Source organism: Phasianus colchicus, chromosome 2, assembly GCF_987193195.1.
Source record: "Phasianus colchicus chromosome 2, bPhaCol1.hap1.1, whole genome shotgun sequence".
Lineage (NCBI taxonomy): Eukaryota > Metazoa > Chordata > Aves > Galliformes > Phasianidae > Phasianus > Phasianus colchicus.
The window spans coordinates 58,832,813-58,853,507 of NC_143437.1; the positions used below are offsets into that span (position 1 = coordinate 58,832,813).

A 20,695-nucleotide genomic window follows, 5' to 3' on the forward strand; every position below is an offset into this window, starting at 1 on the left:
ACCTAAGTTAACCACAGAAAAGACTGAAAATTATTTTCAAACTTTCTTGAGCACAATTAATCTAATGCTTTAACAGCTGGCAGCTGCAGTAATTACTTTTAGATTATACCTAAAGTCTGTTGAAATCTAATTACTCTGATCTATGAACCAGGTAATTAAGGTAAAAACTCCGGCATTTTCTTAGACCTCATTAACTTATTTCCTTTGAAAATCATTAGCTAATGATGGTACATTAAGAGTTTATCCATAAAATGACAATGAATAATTGAAACCTTTGTCCTAGGACATCAGAGGACAAAATAGTGTTTAACTGCTCAATGTCTCGATGGCTATTTCTTGATTTACAGTGTAAATGTCATGCCAGTTTGGGGAGAAAGAACCAATTGAACTGGGAAAGTGGCCAGGAAAGACAAATATTTTCCTTTTCATTTATTTAGTATCCATAAAATAACTCAGGACTTCCACTGAGATATGCAGACCCCTGAGAAGCATCTCTACCTGTTAATGCTCAGGCTGTCTGGAGCTCGACTTCAAGAGTAAAGAGACACCTGGGCCCTGGACCCGACTGGTGTGTGGCAGCAAGCCTTTGAAATGCTGTGATTTTAGCCTTGTTGCAGGCTGCCTGTCCTGATTCCCTGTCTCAGAGCTCAGAGTTTGCAAGCTCTGAGATGCCGTGTGCTGTGGCTCCACCTGCAGCATCCTCCTCTCTCCCCAGTGCAAAGGTTGTGCACAGCCAGAGGATGAGCTTTTCACTGATACACACTGAAAATTTTGGATCCCTGTGCTTTGTGATTACGTCAGGAAAAAAAGACAGAAAGTTATATGCATCTCTCATCCCAAATGAGGGTGTACTGAGATGCCTATGGGACACGTTTACCAACCAAGATGCTAGGAATGATTGAAAGAGGTAGGGTAGCCCTTAAGTTGTGGCTGAGCTAAGCTGCTTACCTTTATTTTGACATGAGTCTAAAGCTTGTGTTATTTTGAACTATGCTATTCATTATATGGTGCAAGCTGTAACCCTACAAGATGCGGCAGACAGTGGCTGTGTTGCCATCCTCTGTTCTCCATCTTGGGAAGGCAGCTCCAGCCATTCCCATTCTCCAGGTAGAGTTTTTATAAGGATGGAAGACCCAAGTCAGCAGACTTCCTGAAAAACTTCTGCCTTCAGGCCCCCTGTCCCAGTTTTCCTCAACTTCTGATGCTAAGTTTTTTTGATTAATTCTCCTTACTGTGTTGTCATCTGGAAGAGTGTGATCAGCATCTGGACCTGACTCTGCTAGACATTGTGATAATGCAAAATGCAAATTCAATTCTTTCTTAATAATCATATCTAATGTACAAAAGGAAAACTAACTCTACAACTATATGGACTACCTAATCACAGAAATTGATGGATAAACCAATGCTTTATTGAAATCTGTGTAACAAACCAATAACAGAAATTCTGTTAGTCACTTAAGAGCTGTGCAGAATAAGCACATTGGGCTCAGGATCTCTCGGGGCTGCCTCCTGAGCATCAGGTGCAGCACTTACCTGTTACATAGCATTTTAGAGAAGGAATTCATCTGTACTGAAGCATGTAATCTTAAAAGCCTAAAATCTTTAATTGCAGCTGCTCTGTAAAACAGCAACTTTAGTAGGAAATTGTCAAAGCACTGGCTTTGAATCATAACTCAAAGAAAAGTTTTGGGACATCATCAATTAGACCATCAAGGACCTGAGTACATATCTGCTGGGATCACTGTATACAGGGGGAAGGAAACAGTCTGAAACTGAATGTAAGTTGCCTTCAATTTTCTCTCCAGTAATGATACATCATTTATGAAGTCAAAAAAGTAATAAACTCAGATTTTCAGTAAGGCATTTTATTAATAAGGAAATGAATTGAACAAATGAGCTAATTAAAAAAAAAAAAAATTAAGGATAGAAGTATTGATTCAATATAAGAGAGATGCCCACATGGCTATTCAGGAAATCCTGCTGTAAAGAAATTACCAAGACCAGTTTACCAGATACATAACTGCTAAAAGATTAAATCATTCAGTGCTGGAACTGCTTTTTCTCAGGAAAGAGGATGCTGTGAAATCAGCTCCTTCCAAATTACTGTATATTCCCATGGGTCAAAACTTGGACTGGAAGCCAAGTCCTCAATCAGTTTTCGGCCAATTTTCCTTGCTGCTTCAGTAGACATTGCCTTTTGCCAGAGCTTCAGCAACAGTCCTCCTTGGAAAGAAACACAATGTGACACTGTCAGATTAACATGGAGTACATGCAGCTCGAGGTACACAAGGGATGAAGCACACATTTGGCTGCAAACACCTAACCACTCTCTTGTGGATAGTGAAATGTAGACAAGACTAAAGCATGACAATGGTGTAGTAATTGCCTACAGCTATGTAGGAAGACACAGGCTACTCATTCAGCTCAGGTTCCTTTGTATTGATAGACAACTTGACTTGTTCCCTTGTCACCAGTGTGGCAAATCAAAATGATTGAAGACACATGTCAGGGCCTTGTTCTGGAGTTGCACAGAGCTTATGAAGTAATGGCCTGATGGTTACAGTCATGCATATCTCTGTTTTCACTCTAAATTAGCAACAAATTTACTCTTCCACCCCTCTGAGGCCTCAAGCTAAAGAAGTGAATGACCCCTATACTTTCATCAAGGCAATTAGCAGTCATTCTCCATGAAGCATTCCTGACCAGACCTGTTTTAGCACCAGTCTGTACAATGTTCATTGCCTGCTCCCCTCTGCTCATCTCCATGATGTATACAGAAGCCACAAAGAAAATCTGAGGTGAAAGAAGAATCTACAGGAAAACCAAGAGTTTAATTATTCTCCTGTGAAACATGATTTAGTTTATAGGAGACAACATGTAAGAACTAAATTTCCACTATATTTTAACAGGGAGATGAGGAGTTAAGAGAAGGCAGCAGTCTGGCAGCCTGGGAGACCTTGTGGTACTCCTGGCAATCCAGTGAGGGCTGTGGGAGAGGCCTCATCCCACATATTGCTGCCATTTTGCCTTCATATATCTGTGAGGAGCAGAGCACTCAGTGAGTAAAGCTTCTCACTGTCCACCAGTGGAGAACTTTTAGAGGCAGTTGAATTGTGTTTATATGGCAAAATTTTGGTAGTAGGGCTATGCAAGGTGGCCTCTGAGAGCAGAACTCAAGGCTACTCCATGTCAGTTCAGAACTGGCTCCAGCTGCCCAAAAGGGGCCCACCATTGCCAGAGATGAGCCATGCAGATGTTGGTTGTGCTTCTGGGAGCAGATTTAAGGATGGGTAAAATCTGCTGCACAGCAGCAGCTGGGAGAGTGAAATGTGAGAAAAAGCTCTGCAGGAACCAAGGTGAGTGCAGAGGGAGGGCAGGAGGTGCTCCAGGCTGGAGCAGGAGTTCCCTGCAGCTCAGGAGGAGCTTGGTGGTGAAGGCCAACCTCCTGCAGCCCATGAGCACCATGGGGAGAAGATCTCCACACACAGCCTTGGAGGAACCCACAGGAAAGCAGTGGATGAGTCCTGAAGGAGGCACAGCCCATGGAGAGCCCTCACAGGAGCAGCCCCAGGCTGGAGCTGCAGCCCTGGAGAGGAGTCCACGATAGACCAGGAGAAGAAGGAAACAGAATGTCGTGGATTGATCATAGTCCTCATTCCCCATTCCCCTGCTCTGCTTGGGAGGAATAGGTAGAAGAGGAAGGCATTTTCAGTTTGTGTTTAGTCCTCACTCCTCTAGCCTATTATCAATAGGCAGTAAATTACATCATCATCCCTTAAGCTGAGTTTGTTTTGCCCATGATGGTAATTGGTGAGCAATCTCCCTGGCCTTGTCTCAGTTTATGAGCTATTTTAGTCATATTTTCACCTCCTGTTCTTTTGACGTAGGAGGATGAGAGAGCAGTGCAGTGGTGCTGAACTGCTCACCACTGTGAAACCACCAAGGCAATATATATAGCACTGTCTTCATATAGCTCCCTGCTAGAGGCAGCTTTAAGGAAATGAAGGGTAAGCAGATTGAATCAAGAAATCAGATCTCCTTCTAGGCCAACCAGGAACCCATCCTATGAAGTACTGAAATTCACACTCCACTACTGTTGTTTGCTACACAAGAAGAGGACTCCATTTCTCACAGAATATATTTAAAAGTTTGAAGAATCTGGCTCAACAAAACAGTATGGCTCACCTCATTTTGTCACAAGTGCTGTAACAACAAGGTCTAGCTTTTCAGATCCATTCTGAGGCTGTCAGTCCAGAGCCAAATATAGTTGAATATAATTCAAAGTTCCATTTCTGATCTGCAAAGCTATCAGTAGGTTGAGCTAGCTTGCATATAACCCTCAACTGAAAGAAAAGCTCAACCCTTCAAAGCAGAGTCAGGGAAATCTCCAGCCTGCAGAGCCAAGGATTTCAGATAGAGACCACACTGTTTATGGTTACACCCATATAGAACATCTTCAGCATCCGTGCCTCTTCTTTCTCCCTTCAGTCTGACATTCATCTGCTCTGCTGCCCTGGTGCTCTGCTCCCTGATTTCTTCCCTGCAAGTCCTGCTTTTCCTTGCTGTCCCACAGTGGCGAGATGAATTCTAGATTGGTAAAGAAACCTATGTTTCTATGATCCATTGCATAGGTTACCATGCAGCTCTTAAAAGAAACCCTGAGCTCTTAAAAGAAACCCTGAACTGTGACATAGGTTACCAGTCATATGACAAAGCTGTTATGATCCTTATTCAAATTATGAAGCAGTGTTCACCATTATGTGTGAGGAAAACAATCTGTGGTGTGAGGATGCTCTTTTGTAACACATAATATCTTCATTTAACAGCCTCTTCCAACAATAAATACAGTTACTGAAAGAATTTTCACTGAAGTATATAGACAGGAGATCACACACAAAAAAGACCAAAATGAAACAATAGCAACAACAACAACAACAACAAAAAACTATAGCTCTGGATACTAGCTTTGTAGTGTAACTTTACATTGTGCTTTCATTTAAATAGCTCCCTTCCATAAAGAACTAATAAATAAATAGTATCAGCCCCTCAGAATACTGTAATTCTATGTCTCACCACTGGATGGTGATGCAGAACTTGTTTTAGTTAAAGCTGTCTAAAGGATAGTGCTCTGCTGGGAGAGAAGAATTCTGTGATTCTGCTTAATGTTTTCCATAAAAACAAAGATTGAGATGGAAAACAAAAACACAAAACAACAACCAAGCAGAATACTTGTGGACATACAAACCATTGTTTTTGATCCTTTGCTCTTTTTTTTTTTTTTTTTTTTTTTTTTTTTTAATAATGACCTCAACTGATCCAGTAAATTGATTTCCAGCCTTGATGGTTTCAGATTTAACTTGTGAAATGCAAGCTGGTGCTCATTTTTAAAGTTCCTGGGTAAACTGGAGAAAAAAAAAGAGTAAAAGCATATGCTCCCACAAACATAACCTTTGTCTCATGTGAAATCCTGTCAGCGTTACCTCACTGCTGTACTTTCTTTCTGGTGCATTGTTCACTTGTAGTTGTACTTTTAGACATACTGTTTTACTGTTCATCTCTATGAAGTGATTTTACTTTTGCATATTGAAAATCACTGCATTCATGTGGAGAGAGGTATAGAAACAGAAGACAAAAGATATCTATGGACTACTGGCTTCTTCAGGTGGGGCTCATACCTGTTAATTGATTTGCTCTGTTAAGAGCTCTCAGTGATACAAGAACTCTGTTTTGCTGTGAACTGAAGCCACTGATGGATGGGAGGACATCCCCTTCAACAAGCATCCTCTGGGGCAGGAAAGCCTGGAAGTGGTTTGTGGTGTGCAAATCTGTAGAGAAATGTGTGGCTGCAATGAAATCTACACCATTAGCCCAGTCTTCGCCAAAATTTGCTTCTGGAACAGCAAGATATTTTAAACTGTAAGAAATAAAAGTGAAAAATGATCAGATAATTGAAATCCACAGTAGAACACAGTAATCTATCTTTTATACCAAATGAGTTTTGACCAGTGTAAAATCCTGAGCAATCTCAATTCAGTAGTGACTTAAAGCCTCCTGCAGCACTTTACGTATAATTTCTCCTGGCATAACCATCTCTGGACAGGTTAGATAGAGCTTCTGGCTGGGGGCCCTGGCTTTCAGATAGGAATCAGCATCTTGTGTAAGCCCATAACCTGCCTGCCTATCACAACCTGTTGTGTGGACGCTTCATCTCTTGCTGGATATCTCATGCTTCTAGAGAGGGAAAGCCTAGAGCCTCACACAGGCATTGTTCAGGCACTATCCTAACAAACAGGCATGGAGGTGAGAAGGTCCCCCTGGCCACCTCTCTCATTCCCGTACCTGTCCTGGAATTTGGGCAGCGCGTAAGCAATGGAGGCAACGTGCGCCTTCCACGTGTGGTGGAGAGCATCATCCAGCACAAAGGAGGAGGACTTCACCGAGTTCATGGTTTTTTGCTCTGCAGACTGTAGATACTGCAGCAATAGGGAGAAAAAGGCAGAGAAATAAGTGGATGTTTTGAAATCAATACGTTTTTCACAGTTACATACATACTTCACAGTAGAATAAGCTTTCACGCTGAAGAAAATTGCTTATGAGTAGTTACAATGTGTTACTTGCACTTTGTAAATAACTGTACTATCTGACATAGGGAGAAATTATTAATATAGATTTCTAGACTGAATTTCTATTCCAACTGAAATTAATGAGATTTGCCATTCTTTAGCTTCAACAGAGTGAATGTTTTTCCCACATAATATAGTATTCTGTCACAATAATTTGGACTCTTGTTTCTGAGTGCAGTGAAAGTTTCTATGCAAAAATGCTGAATTTCTTGAAAAACAGTTACTTTTTCAGCTGCAAATGCTAAAAATTTTCAAAAAATAAGAAAATGAGCCTTAATGGTTGTGATTATGTGATCATTTATAATAACTTCCTGAATATACTGTTTAGTATAAAGAATCTGAAGAAAACAAATCCAGCCTTGTTCTTAAAACCTATTCCTCGACTTACAATCGCCAAGTTGCTTGTGTTTTTAATTTGCTGATCATTATCTATTACCTGACTGTGAACAAAAATGTTGAATAAAGAAGGTTATCTATAAAAACTATTATTGAACCTATGAAGTAAGAAATACAGTCATCTTTGTGACTGGAGAGCAACTGAATGATGTGGAAACAGAGTACGTAGATGTATTAAAAATATCCTCCTGAATTTCAGTGTTTTTTTATGTTCAAAGGAATAAAAAGGCCCTATAAAACCATCTCAAGAGTAATATCTATCTCACCTGCATAATTTGGAATTGCTAACATTAGGAAAACAAGTGTAACTATTAACATTCTTTAGGGACTGATGCTAAAATACAAAATTAGCTTGAAAGGAATGCAAAGAATCAATAACCTGCAAAAATCCCGACCTTCTCATCTCTCATTCATTTTATGTCATGCTCTCCTTTTTTCCACTTCTTACCTTTTTTATCAAGTTGTTATTGAAAGTAAATCAAGCCACCAAAATACAACAAATAAGAGTTTTAAAAAGAAATATTCTAGTATAATCTCCTACAAAATATTTAAAAAATGTAAAATTGTTTACTTCAAAGTAAGCCTTCCACTCATCTAAGAGCTTGGGAATGCGAGAACGGCAGTCAGCAACACTATAACAGAAATCATCTCTTCGGTCCTCTGGCGGCAGCATTTCTACCTCATACTTCACCTCTCCAAAGAGGCCAGCTTCCACTGCACCCAAAAAGGGTATGACAGCCAGGTAGTAATTCATACCTGCAGTAAGAATCAGAAAGGAGGAGGCTTTAACTGCCAAGAAACAAACAATTCCTACATGGAGAAATGAAACCTCTACAACAGCAAATGGAGGCATTTCAAAATGCCACCAACACAATTATGTCCAGCAGTGGGACGTGTGTACTGAAATTCCCTAGTAGTAATAATTGTATTGATTCACATACAACTTTCAATATTAATTTATATGTTGGCCATAAGCATGTAGGAAAGCCAAGTTCAGCTCCTGCCTGCGCTGGACCACATCTTCTATGAAAGTGTTTGTATGACTTTTGATGTTCTTCCTGTTGGAAGAACAATTTTAGATTCTCCTCTTGATTGTGTCCTTCTTTGTAGAAATAAATTTTAATGACTTCCAGCAAAGAACAGCCTAAAGCTCAGATTTGTTGGGTAGGAAGCTTTGAGCCATAAAGTTAAGAGGTCATTTGCTCATGCTTAATCTCAGTGCCATAGATTGCCCAGATATTTGCACATGGTTCCAGCAATGAGGACCAAAATCACCGAAGTATTATAACCTATCATGTATCCCTATCCTAATAATTATTCCAGCTTCTGTATGTATGTGGGCCTGGCTAGGGATTCTAGAGGAGATGTATAGCCAGTGACAAGAGCCAAACAGAGGCCCCAAGTGATGAGAAGACAGTGTCTCATTGGGAGTCATTACTGAGCTGAGTCTTTCTTTTCATTCAGAGAAGCTGAAATTTGGATTTCACACAAAAATACACTTAAATTCTTTTAAATATACTTGCATGTATTAGTTACTTATACCTGCTTGGGGAACTCAGACAACAGAACAGTGCAACAAAGGAATACACTGAATATTATTCTAGGTCAAAAGGACAGGACTTCTTCAGCAGCAGTCTTTCAAGCAGAGTTTCTTATACCTTGGGACATGTTAAAAGTGAGTTTCTGGCTTCAGCTTATTCCCAGCTTGGTATGACTATGTATGCCAGGAAGGGTTGCCCTGGAGACCAGACCAAGCCGCTTACATCCTCAGAACAATAAGGCATTTATCTGCAGTCTGAAATACTTTTTTGTGTATTCCTGGTACAATAGGGGTACAATCAAGAGATTATACATTTCCTGGAGGCAACAAAAGGGCTATCGTGCAGACTTACAGTGTTCAAAAGTAAGTGAAGAGCAGCAATGTATATACTGAATACAAATCTGATTTCTGTTCCAGGAACGTACTTTACCTGTTCCAGCACAGGTCTATGCAGTGACCCCTCTTACTTGTCACTGCATGGGACACCTTCTTCTGACCACCTGGTGCTATTTATTCTCACAGACACAAATTGAACTTGGATTGAGTATCACAGAGAAATTTGGTTTAGCACTACATTTACATTTTAATTTACTCTGTGCTCACAGTTTTGGTCACATGAGGATATATGAATTCAGTTGCTATTTCACTGTCAGAAGCCTCCACAACAAAGCACTGGTATGATGGGGAGAGAGAGCAATTCACTGCAGCCAAGCAGCAGGTCTTGAGGAAAGGTACACTCAAGGCAGAACAGCAGGGAGTGAGGGACAAAAGTGATGGAGTGAAAATGTACTGGAGGAAAAGGAGGGAGAGGTTTTCCCTTTTCAATGGAGGAAAGTGCATTAAAAAAAAAAAAAAAGAAAAGAAAAAAAAGAAGAGAGAGATTTTCATGGTTTTATTGACTTTAGATGTAAGTACTGACTGTAAGTCAAGCTTGTCTTTGTTTCTCTCTCCTCCTATCTGTCAGTTCCATTTTTTGAAAACAATGGAAGCTAATCTTTCCAGAAGAGACAGACTTCCAGTTTCATTTAAAAAAAAAAAAAAAGAAAGAGCTTAAAAATTCTGACTTTGACTCAAATTGGATACAAGGAAAATTTTAGTAGTTTTGTTTGTTTGCTTTTAATAATGTGTTCATTCAGCTTTTTGGATAATGGAAACAAAAGATCCTTCTACTTATACTGGTCATGTTTATGTTACTCAGTTTTCCTCGATGTAGGAAAATTATTAAAATATTTTTGATTTATCAAATGAGAAAATTTAACTGTTATTTTTGTTTTACTTGCTGTAATATGACTCAGAAAAAAAAAAAATTGTCTTTTAAGATCAACTCTGTGAACAATCTATCCATACATTGTCCTTTAAGAAGTCCATTTCCACATAGACACAGGCTGTAAAAATTACCAGAGGGAAAGAAGCTACATGTGTGCACTAGCAATTGAGACAAAGATCATTGTAGTACTGGTGTTTTTTTTGATTTATGCTGGAAGTGCTATTTGGTGGATTGCCCTGTAGAGCAATAGGTACCCTTGACTTGCATGCGGCATACTACATTGCATCCTTTACTCTTTGCACAGTTCTGAGCTAAAGGACAAAATATTCCCTACTGTTTAAAAAGTTACTACTTGCTGTCTCACATTCTGTAATTTCTCCCATGATTCATGCAGAAAATCTTGCAGTGGACCTTATGTACCACAGAAAGATGGGGTACTCTACCACACCTACCAAGAGTGATATCAACAACATGGCTGAGTTAGGTCATGGTTGGCCCTTCACTAAAATTTGTCACTTTATTTTTTATTGGCACTGCCTAATGCAAAGGTGGTTCCAAACTATTGCCTTCTAGGACACAAATCATATTTTGAAGAACATTGTAATAGAGTATACTTACAGGACCACCAACTTCTTACAGATATACACAGGTTTCTGTGGCCACAGGAAGTCCCATTGGTAGGATCTGCTAATCTGCCTAAATAAAACAAAAGAATGCACCAATTATTTCTGAATTTTTTTTTTTAACACAAGAAATCAAATTGAGATGAATATATATCTACATACATCAGTAAATTATTGAGAATTTTGCTAAGAGAAATAGAACAGTTGCTGTTGTCCTGCTTCATAAATTACAGTAGTTGAATTTCTCAGTCAATATTTCATGCAGCACGTAGTAATATGACCTTGTTTTACAATTAAATTTATTGCTTACTGTAAATGTGTTCTCAGAGTTTAGGGAACTGCCTGAAAGTGGGATACCACTGTGATATTTTTATAGATACATAAATATACATGCACATACAGCCATAAACCTGTGCATAGCTGATGCATAATTTTCTGTAGATGCAGGTCTACAGAAAGAGAAAAGCTGTTCAGTGACCAGAATAGTACAAATTAAGTGAGCTAGTAATTGTATCACCTAATTGGGCTGTGTGATACAGAATCCCTCTCAGTTTAATGATGCATACAAACACTGCCTTCTTGTTAAGCTAAGCATGCAAATGTTGTTGTATCTGATTAGCAGAGTTTTCAAACATCTGTTCTGTAACAAACGTGCAAGACATTTCACAATTATTTGTGACAGCATGTAAGACATATTTCACTTTAAGCACATGACATGGAGGAGTAGCCTAACTCCTTAAAGCACTCAGTTATGTACATTGCGTGGTAAATAGTCATGTAGGGAGTCAGGAAATCTGTTGTAAGTACATGACATGAAAGTACCATAGTCAGGTTCAATGACATAAGATGTTCCAGAAGCTCTCAATCCCTGCCCTTAAGAGCACATACCCTCTAATGAGTCAGCTGAATACAGATATTGTAAATCCTGTCAGAATCACAGAATCACAGAATGGCCAGGGTTGGAAGGGACCTCAAGGATCATGAATCTCTAACCCCCCTGCCACATGCAGGGCCACCAACCTCCACATTTAATAGTAGACCAGGCTGCCCAGGGCCCCATCCAATGTGGCCTTGAACACCTCCAAGGACAGGGCATCCACAACCTCTATGGGCAGCCTGTAACTGCACCTCACCGCTTTCTCTGTAAAGAACTTCCCCCTGACATCCATCTTAAATCTTCCCTCCCTTTCCCCTTGTCCTGCAGTTATTCACCCTTTCAAAGAGTTGATTCCCCTCCTGTTTGTAGGCTCCCTTTAGGTACTGAAAGACTGCAATGAGGTCACCCCACAGCCTTCTTTTCTCCAGGCTGAACAAGCCCCTCAGCCTGCCTTCACAGGGGAGGTGCTCCAGTCCCCTGATCATCTTCATGGCTCTTCTCTGGACCCTCTCCAACAGCTCCCTGTTTTTCTTGTACTGGGGACTCAAGACCTGGACACAGTACTCCAGATGGGATCTCATGAGGACAGAGTAGAGAGGGACAATCACCTGCCTGTCCCTGCTGGCTACTGCTCTTCTGATGGAGCCTAGGACACCATTTGCTTTCTGTGCTGCAAGAGCACACTGCTGGCTCACGTTAAGTTTTTCATCCATCAGGACTCCCAGGTCCTTCTCTGCAGGGTTGCTCTCAAGGACACTCCTTCCACTCTGTATAGATGCCTGGGATTCCTCCTGCCCAAGTGCAAAACTCTGCACTTTGCCGTGTTGAACCTCGTTATGTTCACCTGGGCCCACTTTTCAGGCCTGTTGAGGTCCCTCTGAATGGCATCCCTTCCTTCCACATATCAGATCAGAACTTCATTACGTTCTTTAAAAACCCAAACAAATTTTCTGTTAAGACTCTTAATACTTTTTACTCAAGTTCATGAACCATGTGCATACAGATTATCCAAATCATCCTCTCCAGCTGACTGGACAGAGGATGCATGCTCTAGCTGCTCAAGCCCATGCCTTTGCAAAGCAGAGCACCAAAAGAAAGAACTGGCAATGGAGAAGAATGCAAATCTACAGAATTTTCTACTTTGCTCCACGTCTTTACGTATTCTTTTCTTTACACTTATTCTAAAGTCTCAACTACTATTGAGGTAAGAGTAAGAATATTTTTGTGTCATTATTCCCTTTTTTCCTTCTTTATAAGTATAGATACTACTTTTCCTAGTCTTCAGGCATGTTATGCCAGCTGAAACTTTCTTAAAATCCTTGCTCCTGGATTTGTACTTCCATATGCAAATGTGGGGGTAGAGACTATGCAGTTCCCTCAGTTTGTGTAGTCAGATTCGTCTGGCTTAGCTCCATCTCTAAAGTTACAATTTCTATTTCCATAGTCACATTCTGATCAGCTATTCTGTTTTGTCCATGAAGATATCCTGTCCTGCCAACACTGGCTCTACTGTAAATGTAGGCAAAATAATGATTTATATTTATGTCCATGAGTTGCTCATTACAAATATTTGTGCCACTCTTATTAAACTAGCAGTTTCACTTGTTCTTTGTAGTTTGTATAGAACTATACTCATAAAAATATTTTCTTGGCAATATAACCCTCACAGCAGACAGGATGGCAACACATTTCAGTGGTTCTTTCAGGAATCTGCTGTCCAGTACCATTTCCTCCTTTAAACTGTCCAAGATCATTCTACTCAAATATAGCTTCTGCATGAAGGCATCTTTGTTTCAGCCACTCACTGAATCAGCTCTCCTGCGCCATCCATCCCCTTTATCTTCTCTTTGTTTCCTTACATATAAAGAAGGAAAAGAGGAAAAAGCCTGCTTAAACTCCAACCAAATCTTCTTGCTGTTGTTTGCCAGCTAGTGGCCTTCATGGATTTTGCTACTTGTTCTACCTCCTTTTCTTTATTTTGACTTAGTATTTAATTTTCTGTTAGTTGTGATTATATGTTGGCAGCCTTCCTTTACCACCAGCTGCAATGTCTATATCTTCTTCCAGGCAAATGTGCATCTTCAAAAAATCCTATGACCTCAAAAAGCTACAAATTGCAACCAGTGAACAAATGCAAAAACAACAACAGAAGTCAGACAGATGCATTTGCTTAAATCAGGCAAGAAGGATTTACTGCCAGGTACAAGTTCATACATGTCATGCTGCACATGAGGCAGAGTGTAGGAGAACACATTGCCCAACAAAGCCCTGGATACGATATTGCAGCCTTAGCTCCAAAGGACCTTTGGCATACATTTCTGTGCCTTCTTCCCTAGCATGGGCTAACCAGCAAATAAGAATGACTGCTCAGAAAACCACTTGCTTTAAACTAAGAGAGAGAAAAAGGAAGGGGAAAAAAAGAGAGAAAAAGAATGAGAAAAAGAAAGAGAAAAAAAAAAAAAAGAACCATTTTTGTAAAAAAAATACGTATTTAAAAATAGTGAAGGTACTTCTAAAATAATCAGATAAGGCAAAGAGGAGAAAAAGTCTTAGTGGGAGTGGTAAACGTAATTATGAGAATGAAACTCTACATGACATTATCAGCCAAAAGAAGCCTATCAGTTAAAAAATTAAGAACAGTACTGCAGTGTGCGAACCCTCATATCTACCTGCAATAAACTGGGAAGACTGGGAATGCGTTCTCAAAGATTTTCAGGTAACTGAAGTGTTGCCTTCCTCATTTGATCTGTTAGTGCTTCTAATCCACAGTCCCTCTGGATTCTGATCAGTTCTATGTCTAGTAATATTTTTTCTATTAGAAAGTCAAATAGTTATATCTCAAGAAAGTAAGATATTTCCTTCAATGACAATTTCTCTTTCAAATTGGCAGCGTAGCATAGTATGACAAAATTTACAATCTGTGTCTGTAGCAGTCTTGCAAGGCAGAAGCCTTGTGAAACAGTGACTCAAAGCTGGTTTGGTAAACACTTATCTGTTCTAGTAGCTGAAGGATATAATTCATACCTGTACGAAATTGCCACCCATGCTGCAGTGGTAATCCCCAAAGAATGTTGCCAGAATTTTGGGATCCAAAGGCCATAAAATATTTGGCTGAAGCCTTTAGCATGCTCTTATACACTCCCAGTCGTTCTCGATAGTTCCAAGGATTGATGACAATTTTGTTGTCCTTAACTGGGAAATCCAGAAGGTTTTCAGGGGCGAGTTCCCACAGTGGGGGATAGATATCTTCTCCATTGGCATCTGTGTCACTCTGTGCTGTGACAGCTGCTGGATTCAAGGCAACAAATACTATGAGAAGAGCCTTTATGAAACAGTAGGGCCACATCGTGGAGGTTTGTGACCAAGATCTTCATTGTTGCAGGGCTTTTATCATGAAAGGTGAGGGCTGGGCAAAAAGGGTGACTCAAACTGCAGAGGTCTCTGTCTCACTTCCTTCTTTTCAGCGACCACGACCTGGCACTGCCAGATGAACAAGCTGTGACTAATGCTCCTCCCTCTATCCTTCAAGAGCAATAGCAGATATTCAAGGGGGATCGATATGACAGGAAAACATTCAAATCTGTGCTGCCCACAAAATATATCCACATTTTCCAAAACCCCACCGTGCTGCAGTACTGCTTGTACAGTAGCAATATGAACCTTTCTGTCCCTGTCTAGTTGTCATGTTTTCCTTTCCCTACCTATTTCTTCCTTGTAAAGAGCAGACAGCAATGTCATAGACCTCATCTCTAAAATAGATGCAGGTAGGTGAGATTAGGACTCAGTGGTTCCAAACAAAGTGATTTGAGTAGAATCTGGGTGCCCCCAAGGAGCAACAGTAGCATAAGCTTTAGATATCTTTCTAATTTGGCTCTAGGACAACTTCCTATAGCCCTCAAACTGTTCGTGTGTTGGAAGGAAAAAAATAAGCCTTGTTCTAGACAGTACAGTACTGGGCTAGCTGTATTTTTACCATCTGTTTTGTTTGGAAAGGGTAATTATGAAGTTCTAAAGTCTCCTACTCGATCTCTATGATCTTGTGGACTCAAAATGCAATACAAAGGCAATACAAACACTGATAAAATTGGTGTTTGAGTTAGTTACACTTCAACATAAATGAAATTGTCAAGCTACCTTCACCTCACCTACTTGCAGGATTGTATAATCTTCAGCTGCTTGTTCTCAGATAAGGAACAGTTGCAAAACTGTAGTCAGCAAACATACTTATCTCTGTAGTCACGCTTTCACATGAGAAAAACTGCAAATGCTTATTTTCTTTGAAGTAATTTTGTGAATTTTGTTCAGGCTTTGTGCGCTTAAAATAGCTTAAACCAACATGTTGGATGAGAGCAAGTCAAAACTGGCTGCAAGCTTTTAATCACAGACCTACAGAAATGTAACAGTTCAGTTGAAATTATTTTCCATCTTTTCTGTGTACTAGGGAGATTCTCTAGTAAATAACATCATTTTTTTTTTTAGTGATCAGTTTTCATTTGTGTCTCCACTAAGGAGATAAAAAAAGCTATTGAAAAACAATCAGAGATCAACAAAGTAGAGATTAACATAGACTCATAGACTCGAGACTGGACTTGAGCACAATTTTCCTAGTTACGGTGCCTTAAAGAAGTTGAAAATAATTGAATTTTCCACTTTTTAAATTTGAATGAATGGAATTTATCTCATCAAAGTGTGAACCTTTAACGATTAATCTAGCTATGCAGAGAATCAGGCATGTCCAGAATGTAAATCATTTAAAATACATCACTGAGAGATGTATTGCTCTTGGCTGACTGCAGAGGGAGTTGAAATTACAGGCTTAGATGTAGACATAAATAAGTATTAAATAAAATTAATACTGTCGTTCCTTATTTTTACATAATAATTTCAGAAATGTTCTAAAATTTAGTTATTTACTTGAAGCATAAATATAAAACAATCTTGAAGGTAAATGCCAAGAACTGTGCTGTTTATATTTATGCATAAATGGCTCTATGTAAAGTAATGAATAGTGAGCCTCATCTGAAAAGCAAATGTGCTGAAAGGTATTTGCTAAAGTGCAAGTTATATAGAGGAAATATGATTTATGAAATAAAGAGTACAAAGGTCATAATCATGCTAGGAAATAAATTTTGGTTTGGGGACATGAAGAACTAATTAGTGATGGGGATTATTTTCACCATCACTAAAAAAAGTGCCTAATTTAGGAGTCTGAGCTCTTTACTATTGTAGTAGTATTGTAGTAGTATATACTATGTATATACTATATACATGCCTTCATTTAATTGTAGAAGAGATTATGTCTTCTCCTGGTGAAAAGTACTCATCACTGTACATGAATACGTAAGTGATTTCATTTTCATTGCTTAAGGTCAAGATATGTGAATAAATACCTTCAGTCTTCACAGGGATACCATATACAAAAGTTGTTTTGAAAGTAATGCCTCCTATTAATTAGAAACTACAACGAGGAGTACAGCAGCACTGTTCAATAGAGCACATTCTCAGCTGCAAAACACTATTTTTCAACATAGTCACCACCATTAGCCAGTATGTAACGCTAGTAGAAATCTACACCATTGAAGGTGACTCACTGTCACTGTCACTACTGCTGAAACACATACCACCTCATTGTGCCCACATCCATTTTTTGGTCTCCATCAACATTCAGCAAGTGTCAATGAAGGTTAACAGGTGTCATTTTTTCTGCACAGAGGAATTCAGTGATGTCCCTTTGATTCATAGACATTTCCATGTCAGAAGACATTTAGTCAGACAATGCCAATCAATGACTTAATGCCTGCCTTATGCCAATTTTTGAGCTGGTGGATAAGCATTTGTGCTATAATCTAAATGATAAATATAATATATGTATATGCCTAGAAATTAATACACCTTTGGCTCTGCCAAATTTCTTCATCTGTTAAAGTTTGAGCCTTTCGCCATGTGCTAACAAAAAAACTTCAACAATTCTATTCATCATTGAAGCATCCATTTCTTAAAAATTAATACAATTAAAATATTCCTGCAAAATATTACAATTCATTTTATAGGTCTTACACTATCTTCCTGCTTTCCTTTGTAGGCAAATAAGTTGGTACAGTTTTTTAAAGACTTTAAGGACAACAACTTGCCTTTGACAAGTCATTACACACACATTTCAAGCTTGGAGTCCAGTCATGTTTCTTTGTCACCTTGAGCAGAGGTGAGGATTCACGTGATGTCAGCAGGACACAAGTGGTGCAGGTGGCAGGTCCTGAGTCATAACCAGCACTTCAGGAATGTCGGCATTGTAAATAAGTCTATTAGCAGTGTCAGTATCACTGTTTTCTTCACCACTGTTTTAATATGTCCTCCAGAGCTTACTAAATATGGCTGTGTCCTTGCAGACTGTGTAACAGAAGGAAGTCCTGGAAAACCTTGTGTGTAGTGTTGCACTGCACTGAACCTGTAGCTGTTACCATGTTCCTAGAGAAAATGCTGCAGTTTTCAACTGGGTTGCAGACTATGTTTCAAGATAACTGCAGAACTGCTGATAAGCACAACACTAAATTAGATTTGCTGAGATTATGTATTAACAGTACTATTCCTGTGTCAATAGAGAAACACACGCTGTTGAAAAGAAGCTTATACAACAAGATACCATCATTTATGTTGAACCTCGTTCTAGTGTTAATCATGAAACAGCTAAGCATCTTGTCTAACTTACATAGGTGCATTGTATGGTCAGCACAAAAAAAAAAGCATTTCCAGTATGTGATGCATTCTTTTTTTGTTTAAGGTTCCTGAGGTGCTACCAGGAATCTTTTTCTAGACATGCCAATCTTTGTCCATTTACTGTAGATGATGTTTGAACAGTTATACTTTATTTTTCAAACAGTTCAATTGGCTCTTATTTTTCAAGAGTATACTATTTGGAATATAACAATACCTGAGGTCTATAAGGCAGGAAAAAACTTGCATATGAAGGCTATAAAATATCAAAGTATCTTCAATGAGTGTAAAGGAAGAGAGGCATCACCAGGACTTTGTCCACTGGTTTTACAGTGTTAAAGACATGCTCCAATGAAGTGCACTGTAAGAAGAAACAGTGGCCCATGTTTGGTCTTAATACTATAAAAACATTAAGATTCTTTGGCATGATGGGATGCTGGAGAAGGAGCCATCACATGGAGAAGGAGCTCCAAAAATCCTTGGACTTGTTTTTTGCTTCTTTGGAAAGCATTATTCTTGTGTTATATGTTAATACTGTTCTACCCTCTGCAAAAGTATTTTCACGATATGCACTGATCCTGCCTCAACGGAAAGAATAACCTGCGCTGCAGATCCTGACAATTTGGGCTTTCAGTTGTGGAAATTATCTCTGTGGATGAAGGACTGCCATAATATTTATTTATTTATTTACTTACTTACTTACTTGTTTTATTTATTTATTTATTTATTTTTAACACAAGGCAGCTACTGAATTCAACACAGTAATGCACATGCACAAATCAAATAAAAAATAAACTGATAATGAAAAATGCAATCAAAGACAAACACTTCAGTTCTAGAAAAGATCCAATTCATAGCTGTGGTGGGATGTGTACCATATACTTATTCTTCCCTGAAGTCACATTTTTCCATGAGACTAAATGGATGAGTGGTTGGCTGGATAAATGCTTACAAAGACAGCTGTAAAACAGATATTTCAAGAGTTTTGATTGCCAATATAAAAAGAATATGAAGTGCCAGCAAGCTGAAAATAATGATTTCAGATCAAGCCTACAAGCAACTCTTTCTTGCAGGATCAATATTAAGGTATATATACATTTAAAATAAATATTCAATCAAAAATGTATGAAAAACACAGACCTGAAACAGAAGAATTTTAATTTATCTGTGCTTTTAGATTGTTAATTCCTGGGTGAGCTTAAATGGCATTTTATCTTAATAATGATACTAGCAACTGCATTTATTTGATAGATTACTTCAAATAGTACCATAGCCTTCATGTAACTTAGGTATCTTCAGCTCATCTTGTGAAGACTGAACTGACCATGGAGTTAGATATTTGTAGTAATTAGTACCTATAAATTTGGTAATATGGGGAAAAGAAAACAGATATATTCTTGAGAGCAGCAGGGTTGTGATCAAAAGCAGGGAAGATGGTAGTTGCAATATAATATATCGTTTTTCTCAGAGGGAGTTATTCAAATACAGAACTAAATCTGCTTGTACATTCAAGGAAATCTTTTGGCTGTTTGTTTGTGTATCACTAGGGAAAATGCAAACTGCAGAGAAAGTATTAGAATCATATTGAGTTGGCTTTATTTCAATCTTTTATTAATTATACATCCATTTATAGGACAAATTAACTGAATCTTCACTTATATTTTTAGCATGGCATTTTAATTAGATGAAAATGAGAATAAGTGGGAATAACTAATTAGAAAAAATCAGCATAGTGGCAAAGATTCACTAAAAGAATGTCACAAACATCCAAAGCAGTAAATCTATAGCTAGATGTTAGAGCCCAGATTATCTGATGTGAAATATGCAAAATGACAGAATCGATTAGAAACTTGGGCCAAAGCTGTTTCTTAATTTTTTTGCCAGCTGGAGGGAGTAAACAATTTATTCATAAATTTAAATCAGGAGACATTTTCATCTTTTGAAATTCAGAAACCATGGAGAAAATATTCATAGGATTGTGATCCATCTTCTTCCAGCTGCAGCCATTTTCCTCAGAGAAGAAATAAGGTGGGAGGGAGAAAGGGTGGAGAAGGTTTATAGAAAGAGAAGAAGGTAGAGCTAGCAAAAATAATCTTTAAAGAGAGAAAATTTTTTACGCTGTAAGCAGAGATAATACATTTTGATACAAATCAACTTTAAATAAATGTAGTGAAGTAGAACACAGGAGGTATAAATCATTCTTACATTTATTACCTAATTCCACTTCTTATTGGAAAGAATAACACTCTTGTTGTTTCTAATTGACATTCTGTGTTGGTACAGAACAACATAATTTGGCTCTGCTTTTTCATTTGTAATGACAGATGAAAGAAGGGTGATTTTCAAGAAAAATAGATTTCAGACTTTCCTAGAAGACTGCAAATAACCCAGTAAAAATATAAATCTAAACCTATTTGGTTTAATTAATATGTATATTTAATAAATACTTCCTACATATTGTTGGTCAATTCTTAAATATTATCATGGGATTATATACCTAGGAAAGTCACATAAGCAACAAGCATATACCTGGACAGACATGGGGGAGGTGGGGGGGCGGAACAAATAGGTGTTGAAAGGCAAGTGAAAAACAAGGCTAGCATTATCTTGAAATGAGAGCTGATAATAGTATATGGAGAGATGTTACAAGTTGAA

General features: G+C 38.5%; 1 protein-coding gene across 1 annotated transcript; it reads right to left on the reverse strand.

Annotated features, from left to right (window-relative positions):
* Nucleotides 1–2,039: 2,039 nt before the first annotated feature.
* On the reverse strand, nucleotides 2,040–14,675 carry C2H6orf58 (chromosome 2 C6orf58 homolog). The gene is given in 7 exon segments (XM_031611168.2): nucleotides 2,040–2,119; nucleotides 2,122–2,226; nucleotides 5,679–5,917; nucleotides 6,343–6,476; nucleotides 7,594–7,778; nucleotides 10,448–10,525; nucleotides 14,354–14,675. Coding segments are annotated over 7 exon segments (1,143 nt in total).
* Between the last annotated feature and the right edge of the window lie 6,020 nt (nucleotides 14,676–20,695).